Genomic DNA, 24,732 nt, shown 5'->3' on the forward strand with positions numbered 1-24,732 from the left:
TGCGGAGTGCAGGCGGGCAGCAGCGGCCCTGCCTCCGCCCTCACCTGCCGTCAGCTCCGGGGGATCCCCCCCCCGCGGTTTAGCGGGGTTTTTGGGGGAGCCCCTGACCTCGCTGGCAACCGGTTCGGTCCCGGAGAGCACGGAGGGGGAGGCAGGAACCAGCTCGGGCTGATTGCATTGTTCAGGACAGCGGCATCCTGCTGATAAGGTTGTGTATCGCTGCAGCTCGCACGCCGGGCGCACCTGTCTCCTCCGGCCCTCCAAGAGATAAACGCGGGGCGCCGCTGACAACTTCACCATCCCCTCCCTGCTGGTGTGGGAAACAGCCCAAGGGTTGCGTTGGGAGAAGGCCAAAGAGAGAGTTCAGCTCCCGAGCGGATCCCCCAAAGCCAGCGGGAGCTCTGCCACCAAGTGCAGGTAGAGCAACAAGCATCTCGGTTCACCACAGGCGTGTTAATTTTGGAGGTGTTCTGTCCAGGATCCACAAAGTCTGCATGATTGGATTCTAACAGATGAGCACACTGAGCTGAACCATTCTGCAACCCTTCAAAGTGTGTTCAGCTACAAACTTAGGCTTGTGTTAAAGCACAATGCATCGTAAACTACTTTTCTCTGGCCATTTCTGCAGCACCAACAGCACTTGAATAGAGAGTGCTGTCCTCAAAGTAGCAAATTACGATTTTATGGACTGCTAATGAAGATTTAAAGCTCTTTAGAAAGCTGAACTAACAGCTTTTCTCTCTCTGATGTCTCCCCCAGGATCCTGGGGCATGCTATTCAGGATAAGGTTTAAAGGAATGGTTCCCTCCGGGAAAGAGGATTCAGGCCAGCCAGTGTCCTCTGCTTTCACTACATGCCACTCACCGACAGTCCCGGACCATTTACTGGAAACCAAAGAATACCAGAATTGCCACTATCTCATCTTCCAACAAGGCAGAGCTCTCAGCTTTTTCTGAAGTACAATGACTGCCCAATAATTGTGTTATCCACACAAAGTGTCTTAGCCAATTTTCACATCATGTTTCAGATTACTTACTAGAAAGACAATACTCGGAAACTGGAGCAACGTGCACAGATGTGTGCTGCGGTACGTGATGGCTCTGCCCTGAGCAATCTGCTACCAGAACTGAAGATAGATTAAACACGTTCTAAGTACCTATGACAAAGAAATATAAATACACGGTTGCATTTAGGTAAGAGTGGTTACTAATTCACCTGAAAAAAAGCGTAACGAGCAGTATTAACCATAATCAACTGTCTTTCCAAGTCCATACAACGAAGCTTTGACAACAGAAAAAAGACCACTTGCAGCATTTAAACACAGAAGGATTAAAAAAAAGTTTTTATACAGTTTCGTCTCTAGATTCTTAATTAAAATATAAAAATCCAGTTAAAATATTCTAAAAGCAAAACACACAGAACGGCCATTCATTGCAAGTACTGAAAACCAAAATTTTTTTTACAGAAGTAGCGTGCCTTGCCTAAATATTTGCATCTACCACGTCAAACTAGAGAGAAGCTCACGGATTTTCCATTTGCTTTCACACAAACCTTGAACCTAAGTCAGTAAGAGTCACAAGCTAATGGAATAGACAGTATTCCTTCAAGGAATACTTCAAGGCAGTATTAACAGTCCTTTGATACGTTCTGCCAGCACGAGGTTTTTGATGCATGAACCTCCCCCACAACATTCAGAGCATGAATCTAGTGACAACATGGACAATCAATATCCAAGAGAATCAAACACTTCTGAAAATTGTTTCCCCTCCTTTGTTGTTTGAAAGTGCTTCCAGAATCCTGACAGAGTGAACACAGCTGAGCCATTACAACAACTCCAGGTTACATCAGCTTTGGTGCACTGAAGGATTTCTACAGGAAATACACTTTAATAATTTCCTAAACTCCCAGCCACTTGATAATAACATTCATTGCTACCAATTTTTATTACAATGAGAAAACTGTTCACAAAACAGCTACAGTCACTTCAGAGACCAGTCTTACGGAAACCTCTTTTTTTTTTTTTTCTTTGCACTAGCATTTCTCATTTCAGCACAACAGTTCCTAAATTGTTTAGCATGCAACTAACAATACAAGAAGAGAAAAGAGAACAATAGAAAATCAGGCTTACAGTCTTGTGTTCTCCATTGCGACTAACCACACGGATGATTTCTCCTGTAGGAATAAGTTCAATTTGCAGTTCCATCTTTCCAAGGTAAGTTAGTGAATCTCTCTGGAAGAAAACCTCAACTAACTGCAATCTTTGGTTCAGAGCCCTGTGTTGAGAGGAAGAGATGAACCTCTGTATTTATATTAAGTGTAGGTGTGAGCTGAAACAACAATTAAGTTCAAGACTAGCTTCCACTAGTTACAATGTGTGAAGACAGTTCCAAGAAACCAAAATTTATGTTCATGTTTATTGCTGCAGACTTTGTTGATGTTCCATTTTGGTCCCAGTGGACTTGGAAGTCAAGCCATTGCGTGTGCTATTTCACAGGTATTAGCACGAAACTGTAATATGAAAAACCTTACAAACATACCAAGAGATTTTATTTAGAAAAGGTTCTCCTTCTTCAACTCTAAGGTGCTCAGTTTAAAGTGACAGAGCAATATTGATTGCTCCTGTGGTGCCTACAGGAAGTTCTTCAAATTCCTCTAGATCTAAATCATTATTTATTGAATTGTTGAATAGCTAACTAATCATGGCAAAGGAAATTAACTTGTACATGTTACTGCACAAAAAATCCTACTACAAATATTAGAAAAATAAAATGGTAAACATAAACTCTGGTTTAAGTGTAATTACAGCATTTTACTGAAGTCATGTAATCCATTAAGGCAGCATCTAGACCAATAATCCCCACACACTCCCCTAACAGATGCAGATACCCTGACAATGACCACGGAGAAAAAAGATCAGTCTAAACACCGGGTATTTCAAGACTTGCTATTATGGGACAACTCCGTCAATCTTATCTGAATACGCAAGGCTGAGTTTTCAGCTCTACACAGAACAATTCAAGATGATACTGCTTGTCAAAAACCAAACCAAACCAAAAAAACAACAAACGTACGTAGATGTTAAGATTAACAAGCATTTGGCCATTCAAGAGTGGGCACAGAACACCAGTCTGTTCTGTAGCTGAAAAGAAATGGCCTGGCACTGTTCTGCATTTCGTATCTGGAATCATTCTTACATTGGCCTTAGCCATTATATAAATCGTTGGACTGGGCATATCCTGGTTTCCTTGACCACTTACTTTCCAATATAAGGCTACATTGAAAAAGAGATTTTATCAGATTAAAGAAAAAACCACCACTGTCACTTCCTGAAACAAAAACCAGACCTATTCTCAGTAACATGGAGCAATACCGTGTCCATCTTATCTACCCTTCATATATGGAGACGTTACGAAGATTAATAGCCCAGAATGTGAAGGCCGTTTAACTGGAATGATTTGTGACACAGATGCCAGAATTGTGTTGTGGTTTTTTTGTTTGTTTGTTTTTAAAAAGTGGGCTACAAGTAAATGAGAACAAGAGAAAAAGGGTAGACTAAGCTTTAAAGTGCGCGCGTGTGTGTATTTACCCTATAATTATAATGCATAAACAAAATAGAAAAGGACGGAGAGGAACATGGAGTGATCTTTGCCAAGGCCAGGCAATACACTTTAAAACCAGTTGCAGTAGGGCATGTATTGATAAACAATGCTGAAACCTTTCCCTCTATGGTTGATGTCTGTTTTTGACATCTTTCAGTTTCAGTCAAAGTATGGTTGACAAGTTAAAGTATTATTTTTTTTCTTCTTTTTTGTGATGCTACCAGATTACTATTCTCTGAACTCTTCCTACACCCCTGCATTTCCTCTCACCAGTTTATGTTTCCAGATCTCATGCTTCTTCTGACTTCAGTGTTTTCCTCCTGTGATTCTTCCGACCTGTGCTTCAAATGCTCCCGCATGGGTTCTCTTGCTACTTTCTAGACTGCATGTATGAGATGATGTTACTTTTTTGATAGCAGGGACCTTGTGAGGGGAAGAAGACAGTTGCACTGTAATATGAGAGGTGGGATGTACACACACACATTATTTTTCTTAAGTTGAAGCTATTGAACAGACAAGCTCAGTATAGTTCCCTTCAGTAGCTCAGTTTCCAGAGTAACTGAAGACAGGGTATACTGCACAGATTAATCAGGTGGCAAGTACCATTGCCTCAGCTGCCAAAGCAGCCACACAAACAGCTTACTGCGTGCTGTATGCTATACAACTCCCTGATATTTGAGTTTGCCCCCTAAAAAAAGGGTTAAAGAATACAGAGATTAGGGAAAGCTATAGAAGACTGGCCTCAAAACACTTCTGTCTTTACACAGAAATCTTTTTGCCCGTTCTCTTTTAATATCAGTATAAAGAAAAGACAGGTATAAGAAAACTAGGATATTACCTGCCTAATTTTAATAATATTGGTACTCCAGCATTGATGGGCACTTTCTATGATCTCTATATCATGTTGTTAAAAAAAATGCTTCGTTTCAATCACCTTCAAATAGCAAATCCCTATGTCTAAGGATAGCAAAGGCCATCAGAAATATTCTTGCTCGTAATGCAGAGCTCTCAGAAAAGGTATCGTTTCCTCTCTCAAGGAAAACCTAATTCAAGCTCTGTCCAACTGGCCTTTCCACTGCAGTATATTAAGACAAGTTCATCTGAGTGTCACTTAGTGTCCAAGAGCAGAGAAGGAAGTAGTGGTAGTAGAAACAATAGTCGTTATCAGAAGGTATTTTTAGGGTCTAACAAACACGCAAGACATCTTCGAAATATTTCCTGTTTACACAGAGCTGTACTATCTATGTGCAATGATATACTGCATATCCTGAGGTTAGTTAGGAATCAGAGGTATAAGGAAGTTAAATAAGGCTATACTGACGAACACTCCTTGGTAGACATATTTCATATTTTAAAATAAACTCTAACAGCAGGGAAATGTGAAGTTGTCTTTAGAAGGAAGAGATTTGTTAGTAAACGTACACTAAAAATACAGAAAGTTAAAATATGAAGTATAATGTAACAGACTTTTCACAAGGAAAAAAATATCTTAAATTACATAACCTGTGAAAAAGTGTATTCAGTAGAACCTGTTCTTAAATGTTAAGAAAGCATTTTAAGTGGTTTGAGCCTTTTAAAAGGAAAAAGATCAAACCCAGTTTCAAGGAATGAGAAGTGAGAACTCTAATAGATCTAAGGATGCCTCAGAAGCAGCAACTGTTTCTGACCCCTTTTTTTCATTGTTTCCCTTGGCTAAAATAGCACTCCAATTCCTCTCTTTAACTGTGTTGTTGTCAGCTATCGTTCATCCAACTCCACCCCATCAGACTTTTTTCTTCTGTCCAGATAGAAACCAGTTAAGTCAATTTTGAAGCAACTGTGTAATAGAGGAATTGTGGAAACAAACATGCAAGTTAGATTCAAAATACTCTCACCAGAAAATATAGTACTTTGATCACAAATAATACAGACGTCTGTATGGGACAAGACTAAGTGTCACCTATATTTCACTGCCTCCCACTAAAAGGCCTATGCTATTTTACGTTTGACAGCATTGTTGACAGCATAAAAGTAATTTCCAAAATTAATAATAAGAACTGAAAAAGCCTAAGTCAGAGACAATTTGTCTTACTAAACAAACCAGGGCCCAAGTTGATCAGAGGAGATCCCAATGTTGTGAACATGAGGAAATACTGAAAACTGATGATGAATCATTGATGAGAAGTATTGTGCATAAGATTAATATACACACAAAAATTATGAATCTTCGGTACAGAACTTCATTTAGGGAAGAATTTCCAAAACACACCTGTATACATTTTCTCAGGGAAAAACAAAGAACAACAACGCAGAGAACCATGCCATATAAACCTGTCCCTGTGTAAGGGAGCATAACTCCATTGGCATAAACAGAGCTGCACTAACACAGACACAAAGTACAGATCAAATTGAAGGAAAACAGGTTCTCCTGAAATAAAGATTTTGAACCCATCAAGTGCTAAGTCTCTAACAAAACAAACAAACAAAGTTGCCAACCAAATAAGCTAGTTCCCCTTTGTTACTAACATGTGCTCTGCAATTCAATATTACCGAAATTTTGGCCTAGGGGTGGAAAAAACAGCAAGAGGACCTTTTTTTTTTTTTTTTTCCAACAATTTAAACATGCAACTATTTCAGATGAATTTTGTATTAAGATACCTTTTCTAGGGAGGGGGGAGAAAAACTCAAAACAGATGCTTACAGCATCACTTAAGTTCATTTAATACTAGTCTCATTTATAAGGGGAAAAAAAGTCTTTTTAGATCAATCTGTTTTATCCAAAAGAAAAGCCATATTTGCCTTTGGCTTTCAGTTTCAGTCCAAAGCCCTACCACATATGTTATTAGTGACATTTCCATTCTAAAATGCTACTGTATGTGAGTATTAAACATCACCAGAGTTTCTCGGAGAAAGCTTACCATGCATGGAATCGATTCTCCCCACTCAAACCAATGTCTTTGTTCTCAAATTAATCGAGGCCATGTAAAACACTTCACTGCCAGGATTTATTTTAGTCATACATGAAAAGAAAACACATGAGTATAAAAACATTTCCAGTGATCATAACATCCAATCAAAGGTGCTTTTTTTTTTTTAAAAAAAAAAAAAGATAAATTTCATTAGAAAATGCATCATTACAGATCATGGAATAGTTTGAAAAGCTACCATAGGTAACAGTAGTAAACAAAACTGCTACTGTGTGCATAATCTTAAAGAAGTATACAGTTCTGTACAGCATCTTCCTAACACACAATCAGATTCAATCGCAGCTGCTGTGGGCTTTTTCAGTGAAGTCCCGTGGCGCAAAGGATTAGTTTACAAAATGCAGCTTCTGTCTCCAGTGATTGAGAGAGTTATCAGTTCTCATACAACATTAAGGAGCTTGGGTTTCTCGCCCATGTAAAGCGGCTGTATGGCTCCCCCTCTGAGCTGCTCGTGAATGGCAGATGCACCCTGATTAGAAGAAACTGGATCTTGGTCCACAATAAATCACCAGCTATGGTCTGGAATTCAAAGACCACAGTTCTTTGAGCTCTCCATGGGAATCTCTTTGCATAGAGCATGGTATTACAGTTACACAAGAAAAAAACAGAAACAGTAACAACTTAAAACCTGCAAGTTATTTGCACTTCAGGCGGATTTGTCTGATGCTGTAACTGCCATGAAAAGTCACATCTCTGAAAGATTTAGTGCAACACAAATCCTTGCAAGACTGCTGCAAATGTGAAAACGGTTTCTAATATTGTTCCAAAGTATAATAGGAATGTCACTGTAAACCTCAAGGCAGTTTTAATCCATGCAATAAACACAGGATCTTTCTGAACCTGACCTCCCTACTTAAAACTGGAAACATTTTCCAACACCAAGCATTAGTTGAGATACAACTAACTGAAATTTACAGAGGCTAGGTGCTCTTGAACCCCAAACTGCAACAATCTAACCAGTTCACCCATTATAGTTTCCACAATATACAAAGACTCTGGGACCCCAGAAGATTTTATACAGTGCATGACATAAGGAAGCAACTGAGAAAGAAATTTCCCATCAAGATATACACTTTCTATTGCAAAAGAATCCTAACAGAAATAACTAAGACTATAAGAATAAAATAGAAACCACTCGGTTCTGACGCACAATAAACATACCAGCAGCAGCATCCTTTGCTTCACTCTTCCACTTGAGCCAAATTTTCTCTTTTCCATCCATAACCAACAAGACGGTGATTAGCAACTAACTTTACTTACCATACACAGTAGGTAACTCAAAGCTGTGTCTAGAACATGGAGACTAACAAGTGCTTTCTGTCACTGAAATCTGAGATTCTGTGGAATGGTGGTGTCTATTCTAAATCCTTTCCAAAGACCTCCCTTTCTTCATCGACAAACAAAACCATTTCTAAAGCTAAATACCTTTCAGGTTTTTAAAAGTACTTGATCTTTCTTATTCTATCTCCACCCTCAAGTGCACAGGATACATTCAAGTCTAAGCACCACCAGGAAAAGAAATTTTGCAGACTGATTGCTAGAAGTGAAAGAGTTCCACAATTTTTGGTAGCACAGATAATGCTATAGAAAAAACCTTGTTCCACTAAGTTTTCCATTTATAATTCATGTCACTTCATGTCAATTCATGTAGTATGTCTAACAACAATGTAGCCTAATAGTATCAGGGATGAACTATGTCTTTAGCTTTATAAATATGATACAGCAGAGAAGAGGCAGGGTTAGCATGTTCACTAGCTCTCTGCCAACAAGTACTTTATGAGCTATGAACTGCCCACCTGTGCTAAAGCATTTCTCAAATGAAGCTACTGCTTTCAGAAATTTTGAGATTCTGCTTAACTCCAAGCCAGGGAACAACATAAAAGTATTTTTACTTTAAAAAAAAAAAAAAAAAAGGGAGAAAAGGCTTGGACAAATGATGAAGTGTTTTGTAAAAGAAGAATATACCCCCAAAACAAAACAGGAAAAGTGTGTTTTGATAGAAGTATCTCAGGTTTGAAAAATTAGAAATGAAAAATCTTATGAACAGGTATCAGCAAGGCATGAAGAAAAGGGACATACTACAGAAGGAAAATTTACACGCTCCAAAGATTAAGTTTTTCTGTGACTTATTACCACATGTGTTTCCCATAAGGTACTTAGCTTACATTTAAAAGTCAAATAATTTTTTTTTAAAATAAGCTAGATAGCTATATCTAATAAATAATTTTTAAATAACTTCATTTAAACTAAAAAACTAGAAATCAGTGATTAAGTGGTTACAGCTTAGTGAATACTGTATTGTAAATAAAAATATCCTCTTAAAAAAAAAAAAAAAAAAAAAGAAAAAAACAGTCCTAAAAATCTATTACAGAATGCAACTTAGGTTAAGTCACTGGATTAAAAGCTTGTATCATCTTAAATCACACAGCATTCATTAGGTGCTATTTTTACAATTCCTATCTAATGTAAGTTACTCTCACTGTAACAGTAAAAATGCTTCCACAATAAATTATCTTCTACACAGTTTCCAAACAGCCCTACCTGTCTTACTTGCACTGCCTTACTCCATCTTCTAAGAGTAAAAGTTTATAATCACTATGACATAAAGAATCATCTGACGCCTGAATCAGGACCACTGAATGCCCCTTCTGACTTCAGAACTCAATATGCGATTGCAGATTGTCAGGTGTTTGCGTCCAACTGTTCTCTTCCTGTGCCAGATCCTTTTCTATTAATGTCCTATTTGGCTGAATCTAGAAGAAAAACAATAGTTGAAAAATTAAATAGGGCAACACACTGTTTCTAAATGCTATCGATATACCATCATATAAAGATATGCTGCATATTTGATAAAAACTAAAAAAAAAGCTTATATGCAGAAATTATGAAGCTTTAAAAATCTATTAAAACATTAATAAGATAAAAGCATTAAGCATCATGGAAAAAGAAAGGTATCCTATAAGTGACTTAGTTTATTATATTTATATGGTGTGTTATATTCACACAGAAGTGATAACTATGCTGCAGAGTTTGTAACAGATTTTAAGCTCTGAGACAGCTGAAATACTGGACTATGTAATAGAAAATTTTTACCAATAGATAAGAAACAGATGAACACTATCACTGAGGTTTACCAGCCAGCTCAGCAATTTCATTACTGTATCTCTTACAGTAACAGAGTGTCACAGCCTTCTAAAACCCCCTTCATCCAACAACAACATAGAACTTCCATTTCAGCCATCCCACAACACGTTAGCATGGCAGCAAGGGAAATGATGCACAAACAAAATGATTTTGGCAAAGAGAAGCGACAATTGGTCACTTCGTCTGCTCTGTACAGGTTATGTTAACCTTCCGGAAATTAAACAAAGCCTGTTAAACAAATAACTTGAATTCCAACTGCCCTGTCTTTCCCTAATTTAAGTGATACAGGAAGCACTTCCATGCAAACCTGCCACAGAAGAGATCAGAAAAAGTTCACTCACAATCTGTCAGAAACTTGGCAGCATTTGGAGTTCTCATTTTTATGGAAAGCAGGGACGTAACTGGCAGAGCACGAAGTTCCAAAAAAATTAAAGATGAGAGAGAGCTGCCTTATTTCATTAGAACAACGTGCTGCAATAATAGCTACTTAGAATCTTTTAGAACATCAGCAAATTCTTTTACTGGCTGTTAGCCAGCACATACACTTTTTGCAATTATTGCTGCTGCCATCTCCCATGGAATTAACCCAGTTGCACACACCTACGTTCAGATGCATATAAAAATCCCAGCCAAAGTTAATCAAAGCTTCCAAATGTATTACCTGAAAAGGCTGGCTGATACCAACTATTGCCTGCAAATTATTGCTGTAGTAACAAAGCAAAAATTCTCCTCCTGCATCAGGAATTTCTGCAGCACTCATGTAAACCTGTCAGCAAAAATAAGAACAGGGGCAAAGGGTAATTTCCACAGAGAAAACAACTTTCAAGAAGTAGTCTCTGCCTTTCAGGAAACCATAAAATTCAGTACTTGCTGCTTATAAGCAAATTTTTAAACATAAACTAAAAAGGATGAGCACAGAAATAATTCAGGAAAACATCTGAAAAGCCAGGAAGAAAAAAGTGAATATCCTTCACCATGTTAGCAAGCTGCCTTGGTTCAGCAAGATGTGAGAGGAAAGAGTTGTTAGAAGGGAAGAGGCAAGGCCACACAAGCAGCAAGGAGGGAGATGAACTGCCTCCTGGTGGCAATAACCAGGTGTTACATGAAACAGCCACACCACCTCCGTTTTGTACTGTCCTAAAGACTCAAGGTTCCTGAACTGCTTCCCACAGTACCCTGCTAAAACGATGTTAACAATGCTTAGATTTTTAAGCTTAGTAATGGGAAAGAGTCAGAGATGAGTCAGAAAGTGTCAGAGAAATTTTGAGAGACAGAATACTGACTCTCGTGTACAAGACAATTTGTGGTCTTGTTTATAAACTTGATGTTAACTTAACCTCTAACAAGAAACAACCGCTTTCCACTATTGTCCAGAAAGTTTCATCCATCCTTCCACTTTGCCCCCAAAATTAAATTTAAATTCCTATTTGTTCAGCAAAATACAGATCATTTGTATGCAAAATACTTTTTAATTATTTTTTAAATTGCTTTAAGTTGTCACAACTTGAAAGCTATTTAACAGAGAAGTTTATAAGATGAGGCCAAAACACTTAGCAGCCAAAATGAATAAAAGTCTAAGAAGCACTGATCAGTAGCTGTATTTGACATCTGGAACTAATTGTGTTAGTCAAATCAAAGTACCTACAGTACTGAAAATGTAATGAAAAAATCATAAAATAAATATTTAAGACACATTGAGAAACTTTGACAATCGGATGAAAAAATGACCAGTTACATATTTCTGTGGCAGAAATAGACCAAAATAAAATCAAAGGTGGCTACAGGAACAATATTTTTCATCAGTTACTTTAAGCAACATGATCATACCTGAGAACATATGCTGGACTATCTGAAAATTAAAACAACTTAGAAGTATATTAAACAGTAATATCATTCCCAGATAGGCTTGACTGGGAAATCAGAGGAAACAAAACCCAGAAGAAGAAGATATGGAACAAAGAGATCCTTGAATAATGTTCTGTAAGAAACTACACTAGAAAGAAACAAATTGGCTTACTTGTTTGCTGTCCTTGTTAGAAGAAATTTCATCATCTTCTACCCAAGCATAAGTAACATAGTCATTCACATGCTTGAAAGCCACCTACAAAGAAAGATGTGAACCATCAGCTTTCTGAAGGAAACAAAAAATGTGTCACATGGAAAACTCAAAGATGTGAGAGGCACGGTTATTCACTGCACTAGATAAAACATTTTGTTTTTAGGATGAACACAGTTGGGGGCTGGCAGATATCTTTAATTTCTGAGAGGATGGGAATGGCCTGTTGTCACACACTTTCACTGACTTCCTTTCATTTGTTCTCTCTCTCGAGTAAATCTTTTGAACCATAAGCATTAAGGGAAGGCAATTCCATTTCACAGCTCCTGACAACCATTTTACTCACGCACATCACCACATTATTTTAGCAGAAAATTAAAAGACTGTGTAAAAGTTCACAGTCATCTTGAGAGGCAACTAAACTCTCACATACAGAACCTACCAGCAATCAAGGATACAAGACTATTTTGGAAAGCTTTCCACTAGCAAGAATCACAGTGTCCTATGCCAGAAGACTATCAACTATCTCTTCCTGTCATATCCACCGTCTTCATTAAAGAGCCACAATGCAGGAATGTTACCTTAAAGAGTCCAATCCAGTCCCAAGCACTGCTTGAGAATTCAGGCACTGCAGAATAGCGGATCAGAACGTCATGCTCTGCGCTCCACTCACCCTCAGGATTCAGTGTGATCAAAGGATCTGTTAGAAGAGGCTTCAGCTAGAAAGAGAACAAAACTTAAAGTCAGTCAAGTCTGTTTTTCTTTCAGTTGTTCTTTTCTATTCTCTGCCACACCTGCTGTGGTACTCTTAAACCAATGGAAATAACCTGAAAGCAATTTGCTGCCTTCAGTTTAATCAGAACAAAACACAGAGATTAAGACTTAGAATGCGTAGAAAAATGGTTTTTCTTTTTTTAAACTGTGTAGAAAAACAATTTGATTTTTAAAACAACAAAAGTGGGACATCACCTCAAGCCCAAAAGTTCCTGTAACAGGTTTGTGATCGCTGATTCCATAGCTCATGTGACTGATATAGTTATTCAACGTAACAGAAATTGTCTGTTCTTCTTCAGAGAATTCGCCTTCTTTTGATGCATGCTGGCAGAGATTTTTCACTCTCCAAAGAATTCTATCAGTCCATGCTGGCTTCCTTTTCTTCTCGCTACAGAAATAAAGTATAAAAGTGAAATGAGAAGAAAAAAACAGTGCGAAAAGCTAAAAATAGTGTGCAAAATCTACTCATAGTTGAAAGACTGTCAGATATGTATTAATATAAGAAGGCACTCGTATCCAACCTTCATTTTACAGCTCTGTTCAACATGCTTTACAACCAAGGATTCTTCAATTTGAATGCAACTCCATGTACTGGAGATAAGTTTCATAGGTTTCTGAAAGAGGAGTAAAATGAATGGGAGAAGGGCATTCCAATGGGTTAGTCAGCTTTGTACAGGAAATGATACTTTCTCCTAATACACTCCGTAAGAACATGCAAGAATGTTGAGATGATTCAACAACTGCCCTAAGCTTCAAATATATGGTCAGTCTGAGGAAAGGGGCATAAACTTAAAGACGTGGGAAGAGTCTGAATGGTATTTGAAACTATTGAAAATTTTTGAGAACAAGTTTACTTTAAAAACTGAAATTGGACAAACTTAGGTAACTTATATTAATCGCACGTGACACAGCAATGTTTTCCTCTAACCTGCACTAGTCTGTATTCTAAGTCTGCAAGCCATTGCTGTCCCATAACAAGAGACTATAAAAATCCCGTAATCAATAAAATTGTGCCTGCGACTTTACTGTATATCAAGCTGCAATCGTAATTCAGAGTTTCCTTTTATACCATATCAATAACAACAGAAGACATGAGCCTTCGGTGGTTCTCTCTGTAGTGGGAAGAAGCCTTAACAGCAACTCTCTGTATGGATGTATCACTTCAAATTGAAATGGAGAAAAGATCATACCCTATGGAAGAGGAATTAGAATGGACTAGATTGAATTATAGAAGTTAATGAGCAGGATGTGTAAGGAAAACTGTCAGTTTAATATCAAAATCACAAACTGGAAATGCCATTTAGTTCAATATTCAACATATTTGTGTTTCACCCCTTCCCATATACAAGTCTGACTCACCTTTAATAAGGTGGAAAGATTTTAAATGACTAAGGGGCTATATCCCGCTCATTCCAGTAATTACATAAACCGACAGAAATCTTTATGAGCTGCCATATGTCTGCTCTGCTGTGCAAGAAAATACCAAAAGAACAGCTTAAAGTTAATACACTCACTAGTTTAGAGAAAATGGCATACTAGGTGGGAAAGAAAAACTCAAAATCCACATAGAAAAAGCATCAAAGATTAAATGTGAAGCACACTTTTCAGTGATGCTCAAAAGACCCAAGTGTCTTGAGATCTAATGATCATGCCCCCATCCAACCAGAATACCTCTGGCAGCAACAGCAGAAAGCACACAGTATGCATAAGTATACATTCTGTTCTGTAAGTAAGCCAACACAGACTATTAGGCTGTGAATCATCCTTAGAATTTCTAGTTTTGGATTTTTATGCATATTTTTTTGTTAAATGGATTTATTGCGAGTCCCATTATCCCGCTTTACACTCAATTAGAGAGCAAAACGTCTTTGGATCCAAACAAACTTCAAAGACTAAGTGCAACAGCAGAGTAGATAACACTACAGCTTTCAGACAGGTTCAGAAAATCCTGAAGAAAATCAGCTGTCATCTGATTTTCAAATATTTCACAAAAATCAAATCAAAAGCTCAGAAGGAGCATTGTTTTGATTCTGAAATATTTACAAATCTATGAAATCCAGAAGGTTATCTTCTTACTTAAACCAAAACAGGGACTTCTGCTCTCTGGAAATAAAGAAAAAGATCAGTACAAAACCCCTGTTTGGACAGGAACTTGTCCTTCTCTTGAAACGTAAGATTTATACTTAACAGCAAACTTCAGTGTCAGAGAAAACCTTTGGAAACTTAAGCTACTCCATTTTACAACTTAAAATTATTTATAAAGACACATTTGCATTTATTTTCAAATGCAAGCAGTATCAAATAAAATGCTTATGTAGAGACGGCAAACAAAAAATGCAGATGATTACTCTTTTCCTTTTTGCTTATTTCTGATAATCAAAGGATGATTTTAGTATTAAAGACAAAAAACAAAAAAATAACACACATTTTAAACAAGTACTAGTTTATCCTGTTAATCTAGTCTTTCCAAAAAGAAAGCTGGGCTTTCTTTTTCACTTTTTTCACTCTTTTCACTCCTGCTCCTCTCGTGCAATCAGTAGGCTCAGGCTTCTTTAGAAATGTTCAGATTTGTCCACTGAATGAGCCTATCAGAATAGCTCAACAGCTTCAGTTAACTAGCGCATTCAGGAAATTTACGTTTGTTTAGCAAAGTTATATATCACTCAAGTACCATGTTGTAATACTCCATGTCTGAACAAATCTTACTGTGCTTTTACCTTGTATCATATACATCTGAATAAAGGTCAAACTTGTAGGTGGGTTTAAACTGCAGAGGACCCTCTATGAATTCCTGAAGAAATGCTTCCTTCTTTTTTGCCATATTTAACTGTGGAAATAAAAAGCAACTTTTAGTTACATTTAAAAATTGGAGCTTAGAAGTTAATTGGGAAAGGAACTGAGAAAGCATTTTCCAAGAAGAATTCAACATCTCAGTCAGTATAAGATATTTGAAAAAGTAAATTCAGAAGTGTCTCTTTGTTACTGCTAGAACTCCTGACATGATCTCTTTAAAAGTTTTGTAGCAGTTCTGATCAAATGCCAGAATAAGAGTCTCTTAAAAACAATTCTTGGGAGCAGAAAAGAAGGAGAAATTAATGTGAGGAACAATTCACAAGACATGAAGTTCAAAGAAAGCTTCAGTCAAACACAAACACTGTAAATGAGTAAGAAATTAAACAAAGGCAGAAAAAGATTGTAATTAAATGAGGTTTATGACCGAGAAATGAAAGAGCAAACAGATAGATCTGTTCCACCTCAAGACTACTCTGAATTTGTGTCTTTAATAGAAATGAGAAACTCAAGAACTAATGCTAATTACTACGGCGTGTTTGTATTCATTTAAAAATAATAATAGAAGTAATTTAAAAAACATAACAAATTAATACAACATACCTGGTCTTTCTCCCACAGCAAGTTGTAACGCTTGTTATTTATTGATTCTCGGACAAAATGTATGCCATAATCTGCTATCCGGAAGTTCAAATCTCCAAACCAGAAGAGAATGCTAAAAACAAAACAAAACAAAACAAATCAAACAAAAAACACACAAAGGCAGAAGATTTGTAGGAACTGATTAACTCACGAGGGAAGAATTCAACAGGCACTATCAAGAAAATGAAACATTAAATAGAAATATCAAACACTTATACTAGGATAGGAAAACTAATGATTTGAAAGTTGCGTCATATATATTTACATAATTTTAATGAAGTCATTAACAATTAAATCTAGAATAGGTATGAAATATCACTTTATCTGGCCTGGTAGTTTTATGGGTATAAACAAAAAACCCCACCAACATCTAAAACATTTTGTCTCAACTCATTTTTAAATAGTTCTATTATAATCCTTAGATTCCAGCATTACGTGGGGAAACCTCACATGAAAACAATGAAATACATAAATAATTTAATTAAAAATTGTTGAAAGAAATGGTGAGACACCTGAAGTAAGTATAATTCATATAACTACAGAAATCATCAATCAAGAATTTAAAGGCTGAGAAGCCCTCAGCTAGATACTAGAATTTTTACAGGAATAAAAACATACCAAAACAACATCACAAATCTCCTCCAAAAACAGGAGGAAAACAGTCATTTAATAGTGATCTAGACTATTTTTGGTATAAATAAGCTTCTAAAGTTCTCTAGCCTCTGGCATATGGAGCCTCTTCTCTTCAGGATTGGAAGAGAACAGTCTGGCAAAATAGACTTCAGGCCAGTTTTTTCAGCCTGGCCTCCTGATATTCAGGATTAATTCTGAAAAGGCATTTAAAATAACAATGATGCATCAAAACTCCCAAACCCAAACTCTTTGGTACACGAGTCTACCATTTAACAGATAAAAACAATACAGACAGAATAGAGTCAGAACAACTCACTCATGGTCCAAGGTACTTGGAATATTCTCTCCTTCAAACTGCATTTCCAGGATTTTTTCAAAGTCATCCAGTCGTTGCTCTGTGTTCTCCATGTGTGCTGGCAAATGACAGTTTATGAAGCAAACTGTATGACCATAGAGGGACATGCGAATGGTGACTCCTCCTTTATTCCCCTGGAACACAGAAAATTAATGTTCTCTAAATCCACAGTCAACAACTGCAAACACAATAGTTAATAACAGCAAGATTTAATTTTTTTAGATATTTATATGGGAATAAATTGTGTTAATTAAAATCTAAGTTGTTGTATATCAGCTAATACACTGTTAAAATATTATGGTCTGTGCTACACATTTGCATACCAGGTTCAAACAACTGAGTCTCACTGCTTATTCATTTTTAAGTAACCCATATACCCTCTCTCCCACCACGAAACCATTTAGAGGCACACAGCATCATAAGCACAAGTAACCAATTTAGGCAATCAAGTCTCGGTTGTTTCTTTACCCAGTATCCATACAGGCCTGTGCGTGTGTAGTGGGTATGAACGTCCCGGATGAAAGGAAGGTGGACGTGCTTCACAAAGATCAGAAGTAGCAGCCCCTGCATGCGAACGGAGGAGAGCTGGAAAAGATACAAAATGGTTGTTTCCAGAGAGCAATTTGGAACTTTTTGAGTGTACTTCATAGGAGCTGTTAGGTAAGGAATGCCAGAGCAGAAATCATGCAATCCCTTTGCCAAGCCTGGCATCAGTACTGGGACATCGTACATGCAGACACATTTCAGTGCTGTGAAGCATATGTTCCTACAGTAGACTTATTCATAAACAAATTTTTGATGAATCTCTAAATTAACATTATCTCTTAATTAACATTAGTGTATTATACTGCAAACATGAAGTTGACCTCAAAATGTGTTTGTCAAAACATTTCTGCAGACCTTTATTCTGCCTCACTAGCCTCACTTCTCTCTGAGCAGCCTGTTCATGAAGAACCAAATCCTTCATTTTTCACCCATTTTATAATATTGCACACCTACAAGTTCTCCGACAGAAGCAAATCTTTCAAACTGAAACATCCTTCAGCACATAACTGATCACTCTAAATCCCATTACAATACCTAGCAGGCATGGCAGTTGCTCCTAGGCATCTGCAAAAACAGCAAGCTGTAAATAGGAGTATCTCAGTAGCCTGTTATTCCTTTAAAAAATGGTGTACTGAACACTTCAAAGCAAAGATGCTCACATAGGACATAAGACGCTATTTCAGCTTCAATATACATTTAAGGTATGTTTGGTTTGGGCTTTCTTTTTTTGTGAAGACAGTGTAATGAAGACGATCATCAAAATTTATGAATTTTAACTTTATGTTGTCCCTGTCAAAAGACACAAAACTCAGCGTTTGTTTTAATGATAATGATCCAATTTAAAATGCACATTGAAATTGGTCAATTTTGAGTTGGGTGAACTTAGAGACAGACTATGTAAGAATAAAAACCATTATTAACACTGACTATAGAACTGCAGAAATATACCAACTGAGCCCAAATTTTACTACAGAATTCCTTCACTCTTTGCCTCCACATCTACACAGTTAAGTGAGAATACACGTTACCATTTTCATTGTCCTTGAACCCAATAAAATACTAAACAGTGTAACAAAATGATGAATCACAGTTACTAGATAACAAATATTTGTATCCAATCAATAACAAAATTTTGTATCCAAAGTTTTGTTGATGAGATACAGTATTTTTCAGTCCCTTTATAGACCTTATTCAGTAAAGAGAGACCTGGTCCTGGGGCTCAACTCTTTCTGTTTTCCCAAGCTCAAGGTTATTTGCTACATTTCAATCTGCTCTGGGCTGGTCTCCAGACATTTCTCCAGATCCACAGACCACTATGACACCTCTTCCCTTTACAGGTGTTGAGTGTCAAAACACAACAGATCTCTCCTCTGCTGGAACTAGCATAATTTGTACCGATAGGCAGTGCCAAATTAAGTAAAAACCTTTTATAGAGGGGATGTTTATTGTGAAAGAACTGACCAATCCCAACCAACCTCACACTGTGGAAACAGACCCTGTTACTGAGGGGACAGGACGCCCAAGGGTGACTAATAGTCCCCTACACCCAGCCTCGTCACAGTTCAGCACACAACAGGTAACTGCTCCTCTCTAAATCAGCCAGCTTCCCAGATGAGTCCTAGGGTGAGCTCTCTTGCCTGTTTTGATTTTGACCTGGCCTGCCAGTAACATGAAAGACATGTCAATGACCTCGTTCTCCTCATTATGAGAGCTAATCCAGTCCCGCTGAAAACCATTAGGTGGCAGCATGCATTCCTCAGTGTGTCCAAAGTGCTGCATTTATAAATTAGAATTCAAAATCAACCATGCATGCCACTAGAAATTCTATTTAACTGCACACACGTCCTGAACATCAGCTTGCAGACTGATTTTGAATCGTCATCAGCAGTGACTTATTCTAGAATTAACTATGTTTTCTTTCCTTTTTATTAATTCCCAATAGGTCCTTTGTTTTGTTTAATTACAGTTAAAAGAATTGCATAACTACTGAGTCTGATTGACATGCAGATAATATAATAAACTCAGCAAAATCACCTTGAAACAATGCCCAATTTAGAAAACCAGTAAAATATTCAAAAGGCTTTTAATATCTACTTATTAGGGAAATTCAGGATACCCTCCTACATTACTATTCACATTACTAAAGCAGCCAGTACTTTATCTGACCTTATGCCCCATGTATTAGCAAAAAATCCTGCCATTTAAGCTACCATACAATGTTCTAGGTCTTCAATTGAAATAAAGTCTTCAGAATGATCTGTATACCCTGCTAAAATCCCATTTTACATATACGCAATCTATTTTCGCCTGCAAATAAGTTGGGGGGAAAAAAAAAGGAAGAAACCTTACCAATCTTAATGAAAATCACTGCCATTGCTTGGGACAGTTATAGTGAAAGCAGGTACTTAAGCAGACTACCTTAGAAGCATCACAATACACTTCCCCAATACTGCACAGAGCAAAAAAATTCTCTACAAATAAGAGAGAGATAGAGATATTGTGGCCACAGGAAATATGCTGTTGAGTGTTACGTTTACATCACATTTAATTTTAAGTAAACTTCATGACTCTGTTCCTTGAGAATGTATTCTCATTATGACAGGAGTGATTATTTAACTCATCATATGCTTCTGCAGCAATTAAACTGGTCATTGCCAGTACATCTGAACAACTTCTTGCTGTTTATCAGCTGGGCTTCCATCAAAGCTTCCCAACAGTTCCAAAACGAGAAATAAATAAATTTAAAGTTGAATTTTTACTGCTAAAATTCAGCAGATTATCAATAATAGAGAACATTTTTAAATGTCTTTATCAATAAAGTACAAAAACACAAGTGTATCAGAGAATTATTTCTAACATTCATGCACATACGGAAATGACTGACATGTGCAAAAAACACCAACTTATCTTTTATGGAGAGGAATGAGTTTGAGAAAAAAATATGCATAAATGGATCTAGAGATGTTTTCCTTCACTGCCGTAATGCTTATGAGAGATAAACAATTACCTTGATATATCCCAATGGAGACAACACAGTCATGAAAAAAATGCTCCATGGATCATCAAATGCCAAGTCAGACAAAAAATTTGTGATTCTTGAGTTCACCTCCTGTAGACTGAACACATCAAGATTACTCTCCCTGTACCACCTGGTTTTGACAGAATTCATATGACCTTATCAGAACACAGATCACAAAAGACCTCTCCCAGCATTAAGTCTAAAGTTTCTCACTGCTGTTCAATGTCTTAATTGTAAGCATCCACAGGTCTATCACAGTGACAAAAACAAAGCTAAAGGAGCTTATAAAAACCTGAAGTCAGTTTAAAGCAATGCTAAGATTTATTATAACAAATAACATGACTTTCAGGTTTTAAAAATTTCAAGTGAGTTTGGAAAACATGTCGGATTGCGCATAATGACTTTGCAATTATTTCTTTAAAACACACTGAATTTTGGATAACTTTCATATCAAAAGGAATATGCTTATGCTCTATGCAATGTCAACAGCAGCTGAAATACTTTTTAATTTGTGTGTTTAGAAAAAGTTATTCTCTATTTTGTCATGAAACAACAGAAAGGAGAGAAGATTCTCTTGCTATAAATCATCTCTGTTCTAAGTCACTAATTCTAGTCTTCACCTTCTGCTAGGCTTGATATTAAGCCACCTCCTGGGTGGCAACTCACACTGTACAGTCTTCCCGAAACCAACAGCAAGCTGCTGAAACTTAGCAGTTTTGCAAGAGACTTAAAAAGCAAGTTCTTGAACATATACTTACCCTATAACATACATATCCATAGTTGGGCCCAGTGAGTTGAGCTGAAGTAAACTAGTGACATCAGGAGGTGGAGAAGCTGTGCCCACATTCCAGGTAACTAAGTGCAGCCTACAAACAAACAAGCAAACAAAATCATACAAAACCACTGCTAAAATTTAAAGATTAATATGTAACCCTATATGAATCTACTTTCCCCACAGAATTTCTGTCTACAGAAAATGAAGATTTTCTGCCACTTCTCATCAATCTCAAATCTATTTATTGGCTAGCATTAAAACCAAACCAAAAAAAAAAAAACAACAACCAAAAACAAAACACAAAGCCAATCAACTAGAGGGAGCAAAACCTGAATTCTTGCCACTTCTCTTTCAGCTTTTTCCCCCAGATAAGGAAAGCTTCATCTAAAGTGCGAGACACTTCTTCGTGAATCTCATCATCTGAGCTGATATCCTCTACGCAAGCCATAAGTTGGGCCACCCGTTGACGGAGCTGCAAGCGGCTGCTGGACCCTGTGCTGCTGAAACTCGCAGACCGGCTGCGGATGTTGTGCAGGCTTTCTAAATCATGCAGGGAGAGGGCTGCTGAATCTTCAAGTGCATCTTCACTACCAAAGGATGCCATTTGCTCAAAAGAAAAGAATAACTACGCTCTGAAGGACTAGCCCATTAAAATCTTGAGCACAAAAGGAACAGATGGCTAACGGTCTTCCAGATCAAGTTTTCACTCATGTGAAATTCAGCATTGCTTCTAATGCAAAAGGCCAAAAGTAGATGCAGCAATGCTGAAAAAAAAACAACCCGTAGCATTACCACCACGCTCAATAGCTTGTTACAAAAGCTGCAACCACATCCTACCTCACACACTGAATTGTTTCTTCCTAATAGATTTAGTGTGGCTAATTCTGTAAGCTCACGATTTAAAAGAAGTTATTGTTGGTTTGAATCAATCATGTGCCTCTATCCGCAGGTTAGCAAAAATATAATCTCCAGCTTCTAAGCGTACAAGTACACAGTTTTGACCAAAAGAAAGCAAACCTGCTGTCAAGCAGCATCAGAAACATTCATATGCCATAGGACTTGTCTATTTTATAAAAATATATTTAAGATGGTGATTTCAATATCAGAGCTTCTAAAAAGGGATTTGCTTTACCACCAATCTTGTTACAGGTAAGGCTTAAAAAACCTAAGCTGTTAATTTTCCATTCATCTTATTGAACCCTACAAACACTGCTGGATGACTAAATAATGAAACTTATGCCACTATGCCCCTTATGGCAATATTTTTATGCCCTAATCAACTGCCTAATCAAGGTGACACACGATATACGTGGAAGAGATGGAAAGTGACCTTGCATCCCACACAAATTCAGTGATCCACAGAAGTCTGCATACTGCAGATCTCACTCTGCCATCAAAGAGATACACCACCTGGGAACTCCCCCAGTTAATTTCTTCAGACAATTATCTGAGAAAACAAAACTGAATTAACATTGGAGTCATCAGTTGTTACTGACAGAAATCAAGTTCCTTATATTGCCCAGTTTCCTAATGAGAACATGAGGAAAGACCGCAGTACTAGAATTTACACCAAAGGAAAAAATACTTGCACAAACTTGAATGAAAATCCAGTTTCACTGCAGGTCACAACTACGTCTGCAACAAAGACTTAATAGTGAGGAACACAAACGCACCTGCAAACAACCTTTAGCATTACACAACCCCAACGCACTTGGTGTCACTGACCCCTGCAATAATCAAACAGCAGAGGATTCCTTCTATTTATAATACTGTGGTATTGTGGCTTTAAGATCTGTGAGTAAATATTTCTGTTAGGCTGGGTTTTTTTTGGCTTTTTTTTTGTTTTTAATTATTTTTCCTGTTATACAGTTATTCAAATCCCTTTTGCGTAGAATATTTATTCAACCAAATGCGTGCCGTCACCGGTTGTGCCGCCACAACTTATCTTCAAAGAAGACGCAACATAAAAAACAACGTTAAGAGCAGAAGCTAGAGATGTATTTGAGCTCTTCCCTCCTCACAAGTTGAGAATTTAAGGCACCTGACACTTTACCAGCAAGCACAGCGGGTTTCTGCCCTCATTAAACGCTAAGTAGGTCTCCCCAAAATCCCCAGGTCCCAACCAATCCCCCCTGAGGCGCCCCCAGCACCACAGCTTTCAGCCCGGAGAATCAGCTTTTCTCCCCCATTTCATGTGACCACGTAACCTCGCCAAGCAGCCTAACGCCCCCGTTAATGAGCAGGACCGCAGGTTTCGCTAATTCTGAGGTAATTCCGCAAAGCCTCCCCTGTTTTCTCCCTGCCCGAGAAGCCGCGCTCGGTCCCGCCTCCCCCCCTCACCTCACCTCAGTCCCCTCAGCGCCGGCCGCGCGGGCTCCATCCCCGCCGCCACGGCTCCAGTCAGGGACGCGCAGCAGAGGGGGCACCGGGGAGCCCCCGGCCTCGCCCTCGGCCTCCCTTCGGCTTTCTCCCTCCCTTCTTCTCCCTCCCCTCAGCCGCCGGGCGGCCGTTGCCGCGCCCCTCGGGCCCCGTGACGGGGCGGGAGCACGGGGAACGGGCGGCGGCGACGCCGCCAGGCGCCCGGGAGGACCGAGGGGGCGAGGTCCGAGGTCCCGCTGCAGTCCTGAGGGGCACCACCACCCAGCAGGACCCCCCCTCATCCACCCTGTCCCCAAGAAAAGAGGCCGGGGCGTGAAGCTCTGTCTAGTATTTTATTAGATTTCCGTTTCCAATATGCCTGTATTGGAAGAATTAGGAGACAAAAAAAAAAAAAAAAAAGGCACAAACTCACATTGAAAGAAACGACGAGAGAATCTAACCCATTCTACGGAGTGTGTCGCCAAAGGAAGAAAAAAAAAAAAAAAAAAAAAAAAAAGAGCACGATGAACCGATCAGAACGTGGGGGGGAGGCCCAGCGGGGATGAACCCAGAGGGGTGCAGCGTGGGGGGCAAGAGGGTCCTGTCCCCGAGCACCTGAACCACAAGCTGTGGGTCGGGGAGAGGGTCAGGGCCCAAGGGTGCCTTGGGACAGACAACGAGCTCTGTGATAAGCCCTGGGGGATGCAGCAGGGCCTGGGGTTCTTGCCAAAGCCACTGAAAGATACAACAGGGGTAATGCTGCGTGATCTTCGCTACACTCACTAGCAGGAACCAAACGTCGAGACGGGAAAGTCCTTATAGGGTTTGTCTATCCCGAGGCTGAGGGATGCTTTCACTTCGGGTTACAGTAGAAGGAAAGAAGGACAAGGAGGGTTGGGTGTGGGAGTATTCAGAATGGAGTTCCTGCTTTTTTAATTTTTTTATTTTTTTGCCAGTTTTTCCACTAATCAGGAAAGCTTTGTGTAAAAGCTCTTTCTCTGAAATCAGAGGATCAAAAAAGGATTGCAGGGTGGAATGTTACAATCTGCTTCCACAGCGATTAGTGTCATCAGATAGA

The 24,732-nt window shown here is 38.4% G+C and overlaps 1 protein-coding gene across 3 annotated transcripts; it reads right to left on the bottom strand.

Moving 5' to 3' along the window:
* Positions 1–6,677: 6,677 nt before the first annotated feature.
* Positions 6,678–23,754, bottom strand: INPP5K (inositol polyphosphate-5-phosphatase K). Of its 3 annotated transcripts, XR_014619027.1 has the most exons (13): positions 23,642–23,754; positions 21,280–21,387; positions 20,510–20,618; positions 17,425–17,541; positions 16,918–17,090; positions 15,930–16,041; positions 15,254–15,363; positions 12,732–12,924; positions 12,344–12,481; positions 11,724–11,807; positions 10,368–10,472; positions 9,104–9,315; positions 6,678–7,081 (listed from the first exon to the last, which is right to left on the bottom strand). XR_014619027.1 is itself a non-coding variant. In XM_084299435.1 (12 exons), the coding sequence occupies exons 1-12, from the start codon at positions 23,674–23,676 to the stop codon at positions 9,217–9,219; spliced, it is 1,383 nt and encodes a 460-aa protein (XP_084155561.1). In that variant the 5' UTR covers positions 23,677–23,754; the 3' UTR covers positions 6,678–9,216. The 3 variants fall into 3 exon arrangements, 2 of the variants coding, with proteins under 2 accessions (XP_084155561.1, XP_084155562.1); XM_084299435.1 differs by having other exon boundaries at positions 6,678–9,315; XM_084299436.1 differs by lacking the exon at positions 10,368–10,472 and having other exon boundaries at positions 6,678–9,315.
* Positions 23,755–24,732: the final 978 nt, after the last annotated feature.

The sequence above is a fragment of the Netta rufina genome (genome assembly GCF_964035555.1).
Source record: "Netta rufina genome assembly, chromosome: 21".
Taxonomy (NCBI): Eukaryota; Metazoa; Chordata; class Aves; order Anseriformes; family Anatidae; genus Netta; species Netta rufina.

Bases quoted from the DNA above. Each gene is read 5' to 3' on its own strand.
- INPP5K (XM_084299435.1), bottom strand. From the start codon at position 23,676: ATGGAGCCCGCGCGGCCGGCGCTGAGGGGACTGAG. The intron at 15,364-15,929 runs GTATGTTGTATT...TTATTTCCACAG, and splicing joins TGCTGTGGGAGAAAGACCAG to TTAAATATGGCAAAAAAGAA. The intron at 12,482-12,731 runs GTGATGTCCCAC...TTCTCTTTCTAG, and splicing joins CAGGAACTTTTGGGCTTGAG to CTGAAGCCTCTTCTAACAGA.